The sequence below is a fragment of the Toxorhynchites rutilus genome, chromosome 2 (assembly GCF_029784135.1).
Source record: "Toxorhynchites rutilus septentrionalis strain SRP chromosome 2, ASM2978413v1, whole genome shotgun sequence".
Classification (NCBI taxonomy): domain Eukaryota; kingdom Metazoa; phylum Arthropoda; class Insecta; order Diptera; family Culicidae; genus Toxorhynchites; species Toxorhynchites rutilus.
Genome location: NC_073745.1, coordinates 231,726,783 through 231,733,872, shown reverse-complemented (window position 1 = coordinate 231,733,872; position 7,090 = coordinate 231,726,783). Strand labels below are relative to the sequence as shown.

Genomic DNA, 7,090 nt, shown 5'->3' with positions numbered 1-7,090 from the left:
CATGTACATTTTATTTATGGGCCCAAAAAAAATGTTCTGTGCAAAGTTTCAGCTCGATTGGACATGATTTAGGGGTGCCTCAAAGCGCTCAAAGTTTAGATTTTTTGACCCACGACCCACGGGTAGCAAAGGCAATTTGGAAAATGGTTTTTTTTTTCGATGCAAAATGACTTAAAAATGCATGAACGTAGAGATTTGGTGTCATCTCGAAAAAAAAAAATTTGGCCGAAAATCGACCATTTGGGACTTACCCTGAGAGGCAATGAAGGTGTGAAAAAAAATAATTATCGAATTTAAAGAAGCGACCATGTACATTTTGTTTATTGGTCAAAAAAAAAACATCTGTGCAAAATTTCAGCTCAATCGCACATGATTTAGGGGTCCCTCAAAGCACTCAAAGTTTTGATTTTTCCATCCTCAAAAATCTTCCAAGGGGGGGAGGTAAAGGAAATTAAGAAAATCGATTTTTTTTTCGATGCCAAATGACTTAAAAATGCATAAAACGTCGAGATCTGGTGTTATCACGAAAAAACATTTTTGTCCGAAAATCGACTTTGTGGGACTTAGCCTAAGTGGCCAAAAAATCAAAACTTTGGGTGCTTTGAGGCACCCCTAAATCATGTCCGATTTAGCTGAAATTTTGCACAGGTAATTGGACCAATAAACAAAATGTACATGGTCGGTTTTTGAAATTCGATGATGAAATTTTTCCCATACACTGCCACCCTACTGGACACTCACTAAATGTTATATTTTGAAATTCAAGTTGATGTATTCAATAAGTGGGGGATTTCAAATAGACCTTAAAATTGATTGAACAAAAAGGCTTGACTGAAATCACCTAGGCATTGTAATTTTTCTCAAGTCTAAAATAGCTTCCGACTCGGTTTTTAAATTTTTTCAAGTTTAAATTTTTTTTTAAATCTAAAATATACTTCCGAGTCGGGTTATTGAATGAATGCTTCAGTCCGTTTTTGAAACGAACTTCCTTAACAGTTTTTACAGCCTCTTCCATCCGATGGTCCGACCATAGTTTCTGGTGGCTCTTGTAAACACATTAAGTGAGTATCTGTTAAAATAAAGAAGGAGGGGTTAATCAATTTGTTTTCAAAACAGAATGTTCGTCTTTCCCTTCGATGGAGTGTCCATCTTCCCCAGCCTGATTAGTATTTTTTTCATAAATATTTCTGGAGTAAAAATGAGAGAACTCACTGCTGATTCCATAAACTGGAAGAAAAGTGATGGTAAAACTCTCAAGTAACGAAAAATTCCCCAAAAAATTATTCGATAACGAAAATTTACATCGAGCTAAAGAGCAGCTCGAATACATTTTGGTTTCATTTACAATTTCAACAAAAGGCCAGCTATGTGTACACAGTAAGTGTCAAAGGTATTGATACACTGTATTGCAAGTTTGTACAACATTAAAATTTACTATTATTCATTACCCCTAACAATTTCAAGGTGCATGTCTTTCTCACAACTTGGCGAACGCCATATTTTGATCAGAGACAGCTGAAGCATTATTTCTTTTAAAGGTCAATGGATCCGCCAAAATCGTTAATCGTAATCAAAGTTGGTAAAAATTGTTGATGAAAATTGGAATTTTAGGTAATTGCCACCTTATGTTGACAATATTCAAAAAAAAAAAAATGGAGAGGGTCGGGGCAGAGGGTGGTTAATTTGACGTATCATATATAAAAGATACAAATTATTTTGTATATTTCACAGTCGCACGGGAAAACGATAATGGCATTTTTATGATTTCGAGAAAAACGAGTTTGACGAGTTGACGAGGCAAAAATCGAAGATAAACAAAAACACGTGTAAGAAAAGCAGTTATCTAAAATTAACTGGACATTCAAAATAGCCGTACTTGTAAGCATAAGACATGAGTACCAACATAATGCCACAAAAATATAGAATCGAATATTGGTAACCCGCGTAAATTCGAAAGTCGCGATACTTTTATAACAAACCTCGTAGCTTACAAAAAGGTTATCCTAATGCAATCAATAACTCGAAATTTGTGTATGAATAAAAATCTGCTGTTTCCATTAGGTGACATAAGTAATTTTTTGTCAAAAAGATCGCATCATAGACTTCTCAATGTAAGATTAGATGTAAGCAAACCACTATTATTACGATTAGGAGCTGTATTTTCTGCGAAAAATGGAAACGGAGATTTTAGTATAAACCTTTTGCGATCGGAATTAATTTCTCTTGAAAGAGATCCTGTTATTTTTCCACGTCAATAATATTTTGTTTATACCGAGTACATTTTCCTATTATTCATAAAAACTCCGTATACATTCGTGAAAAAGTTCATTAGACATTAGAATCCGTTTAGAAAAAATAAACTAATACATCGTTAAATAAAGTTTTTAGTATGATTCCTTGCTGTGGTGGCTAAGAGCAGACAAACGACCGCAAAGGGTTAAAAACAATGAGATGCATTATTCATCTTTAAATGTTTTCTTCTTTTAAGGAGATCGGATGTACTTCTTCATGAGACCTCACTTGATTTCTTCCAAGTCAAACACAACACAAACTACCAGAATCGACAAGTTATTTTGTATCCTTCGCTTTGAGAATGATCTAGAAGCAAGGACACTGGATTCGAAATGAAACCGAGTAACGTTGATCAGCAATGGTTGTGTGCAAACAATTGCTCTATGTTAAAAAAGACACGATAAGGTGTTCTTACAAAACAACGTTCAGGCCATTCTTGAAGTCCTCACATCTTTCGCTCCCTAACCCGGAGCAAAATTATGAACTCACTGGTAATCGGATATTGTAAGTAATTGTTATTGTACCACCAGCTGAAATCCGTGGATCTACACTACCACTAGATTTCTCGAGAAATAAAACCATCATCAATAATGTAGCTTTCCGAACTGCTACAGATCTTCTGTTGCTTTTTATCTTCAAAAATTGGGTTTTGTAGAATAAGAATGTTTTCCACTGGTGGTTTAGGCATTAACAGATCCACTGGCTTTGATATTTTTAATGAAAATCACATTTGCTCCCATAAACTCGAAGAATATGTTGCGGAATCGGCAGCAATATATCACACAATTGGGACTATTGAACCCTTATCCTCTGATCATCATTTTATTTTCTCGGATTTTTCTGATAGGTTTCAGTATACAAGCTAATTACTCCTTGAAAGAACGGGCGCAAGCATAATATTTTCTTATCAATATTAGTGATACATTGAATATTTCTGTTATTCACCCTAAAACCCCACTGTTTCTAGCAACGTTTAATTGTGGGACGACTGAAAGTAAAACGATGCCCCTATTTTTATAATGGCCTTTCACTGCCACAAGTTAGAACATAGACTACACAGTTGGGTATTTAACAGGACTCGGCATACACTATTCAACTGAGGATAGTCAAGGGACTATGAAGAAATTCACCTTCATATTAAATTGGAAATCAAACTCATTTCGGTTGCTTCGTCACTTTTACTTCGATTTTTGGAAGAATGTCGGGAGTGAGAATTGAACTCATGATCTCTGCGTGAGAGGTATGGATGTTACAACTTCGCCAGATCGCCTCCACTGGTGAATTTCTCACTGGTGAGAAATCACTAAAGTTGGATGCAGTTCTACTTCAAGTGAATAAATTCACCGAAAGTATTAATATATTCATTATATAAGTTCGCGCAAGTGTAAACGGTTGATGCGATTTCTATAAATCCAATCATATTTCTTCACACGAATATATCACTAGTCTAAACCCACCCTAAAGGTTACTATTTTCAACGAAAACTGTTAATTTATTATACTGCTTCAAATACTTTCGACGAAATCAAATATAACCATACCAACGTAAGTAATAACATAAACAAATTCAAACCTTTCGTCTTGCCATTCCTCATACGTCTTTTCTAAATAGTGTAAGTTACGAGTCACCTGTCAACTCCACCTCTTGCTAACACGTACAAAATTGCGTGCAATGTTGTGTTCAGAACCACTGAAAAATTTGTGAATTTTGTTGATACAAATTCGTTTTTTCTGTGTATTTTTTTTCACAAAATTGAGCTCGGAGACAAAGTGAACTAAAATTTTGTTTGGAACTCCTCCCAAACTGCACGCTAATTACTAATACTAATGAGAGAACCTTTATAGCATACCTGATAACTGTCTAAGTTCGATGGTTTGAGTTCACGGTTGGTAGACAATAAGCCATCCATAATTGGTGTAACTACTTTTTTGCATCAGAAATCAAGTTTTCGTTTCACTTTATATGAATGTAAAAATAGGATTGTGTACGCGGGTAATGTCATGTCGATCGGCTCAGTAATTTCCGAGTCCAAGACAGACGCAAAGACAGATAGACAGAAATCTATTTATATATATATATATATATATATAGACTAGCTGACCCGGCAAACTTCGTCTCGCCCAAAATTTATTTTTCGTTATCACATTCACGTTTTCTTTCTAAGCGCACGTTCATGGGTCCAATCGCAGAATTGTTCATTGATACAGAAAATATGATAGAATAAAGACAGCCCTAAATCGGATAATTCCTTTCTCGGGTTTTGCTCTTATCAACATATTTGGCGATCCATTGTTTTGTGTTTCACATTGTGACACATTTGTTCGAAAAACAAACTTTCTCGTGTTACGATGTTGAAATTAAATTGAAGAGCGAGGCGGTGAGTTTATTTGGGATATCGACCAAATTGATTTTGAATGATTTTAGAATGAGCTAAAGAGTTGTGCGATTTTTCAACGAGTTCAACGATTTTCAACATTCTGAAACTAAGAACAAAATACGCTTCAAAATACGAAAAATATGAATTTAACGAAACCTCATTTTCCATGATGGATGAACAGTTTCATAAGATAATTTCCTGTACAAAGTATCATTAAAATAAACGAATAAAATTTCGTATATTTTAAGGTTTTCTGGCTTAGAATGTTCTGTACATGAAATTTTTCATGAAAAATTATTCAACTTTTAAACGTATTTCCACCCTCAATTTGGATGCTGAATGAATATCAAGTGTTTTGATGCGGCTGAAACAGCATTAATCCTGTTATCGCTAAAATTGCGGTATCGAATGCATTTGTATCCTAACATCATTACTCAAATGAACATCAGAAATAGATTAGGGCTTCAGAAGAATAACGCGCTCAAATCAAACATAATCGATACCGATTAAAAAAAACAAAGTCAATACCACGCTCATAAAAATGTTTAATTGTAGGAACGAAATGGGGAAACGGTTCTATGCCTTCGTTGAAAAAGCATTATCTGCATGAGGGAACACAACCAGTGCGTTCTTACAAGTCTGCCAAGCTGCCTGCATGGGATAACATCCGACTGAGCCCGGCACCGGTGGCGAGAGGTTTCACATCTGACTGATTGCACTAATATGCCTACTGTATCATGCACAAATGAGAGTGTACCCACCTTGAATCAACGAACTGTTGAGCCACTTCACGTAGTAGCTGTTTGGGTAGAGTATCAGAACCTCGTTGCTGGCGATTGATATCGGCAGGAGCAGAGCTGCACCCACGGCCACGGCCAATGAGAATGTGCACAGCCATAAGCTGTGGGAAGAGAAACAAAATAGAATAAGTAATTTGGCCGGAAGCGAATTGTGTAGCGTATTCTAGAAATTGAAAATAATGCCAAATTGTTCTCGCAACAATCGTCGTCGCAAAGTTATATTGGTTGGTTGTTTGAAATTCTGCTTGCTCCATTCAAAAACAACATTTATTATACTCAGGTAAACGACAGCCAGACAACGCCCAAAACAAGTTTGCATTGTTGTTTGTTTCGTTTTGTTTTCTTTTTTTTTTGTTGGATTTACTGCCACAGGATGCACCCACCTAATTCTATAAACAGTAACCTCGTCGTCGTCCGTGGAAAATAAGTCCTCCCGGTCGCGTCGTCTGAACCGGCCGATCAGTGCAAAACTGCCGAGGTAGAGAAGCAGAAACAACAGCAGGAATATCTGTGAACGAAAAAAAAAACAAACGATACAAGAATGGTTAAAATATCTAACGAATGATTCATTAGCATTATATTGAATGTTGGGGTTGGAGATTTAAATTGAATGCGGTTGTTAACATATAGTATCAAGTTCAAGCTCAAGTTTGATAGAATTGCGCAATCTTCTCTTTCTAGAGTCTGAAATCTTCAAAGAACCTCAGGGGACTCCTCATAATCATCAACGAACGGTGCAAATGTCAAACAACGCTAAACATGCTTAATTTTATCTCTATTCAACAAGTAGATATCTATTTCGAGCCCCACAAAGTTCGATGTGCGAAGTTCGTCACAACTGTGGAAAGTGACACGGGACGCTCTTCTGTGAGTAAGATGTCAATCTCGGCGCTTCCGTAGTAGAGAAAAAAAACCATGGCGCTACTCGTGTGCCGATCAGCGTCGTGTTGGGGATGCTTCACTGCATTGACAATAAGTGGCGATTTCTGCTCACGTGACAAATTTAACTACTGTACGTGGCACGCGAGAGACAGCTACTCGCTCTGTGAGATTTTCATTAGTCAGAGGCAACAGCTGTGGTGAAGAAAGAAAATAGATTTCATTTAGGGCCCGTACTGATGTTCCTCTAACGAAACAAGTGTACAGTATATTGCAAATCTAGTTGGAAGAGAGCATACATTTTTCCGATCCACAAAAAAAGGGGAAAAAATGAACGTTGATAACTATCGAGGAATCTCTGCCCTAAGCGCGATATCCAAACTTTTTGAACTCGTAGTTATGGGACCGATATTCTCCCATTGCAAGCAATACATTTCCATCGATCAACATGGATTCATGCCGAAGCGTTCTTCCACAACGAATCTTCTCCCTTTCACAACGTACATATTCGATGGAATGTCCAATGGTATGAGCCAAACGGATACTATCTACACCGACCTGTCAGCCGCTTTCGACAAAATCAACCACGATATTGCAGTGCAAAAGTTAGACAAGTTTGGTTTCAGCGGAAATCTCTTGCATTGGTTGAAATCCTATTTGACCGGACGCTATCTCACGGTGAAAATTGGCGATGGCCTCTCTGTTGAATTTTCGGCTACACCAGGAATACCTCAGGGAAGTC

The 7,090-nt window shown here is 36.9% G+C and overlaps 1 protein-coding gene across 1 annotated transcript in view; it reads right to left on the bottom strand.

Annotated features, from left to right (window-relative positions):
• The window catches only part of LOC129764938 (protein Lilipod), a 71,408-nt gene that overhangs the window by 20,474 nt on the left and 43,844 nt on the right, over positions 1-7,090 (bottom strand). The window contains exons 2-3 of the mRNA XM_055764608.1: positions 5,853-5,977; positions 5,431-5,570 (exon numbers count right to left, since the gene is read on the bottom strand). Coding sequence (XP_055620583.1) covers positions 5,431-5,570; positions 5,853-5,977 — 265 coding nt within the window. The remainder of the gene's footprint in view (positions 1-5,430; positions 5,571-5,852; positions 5,978-7,090) is intronic.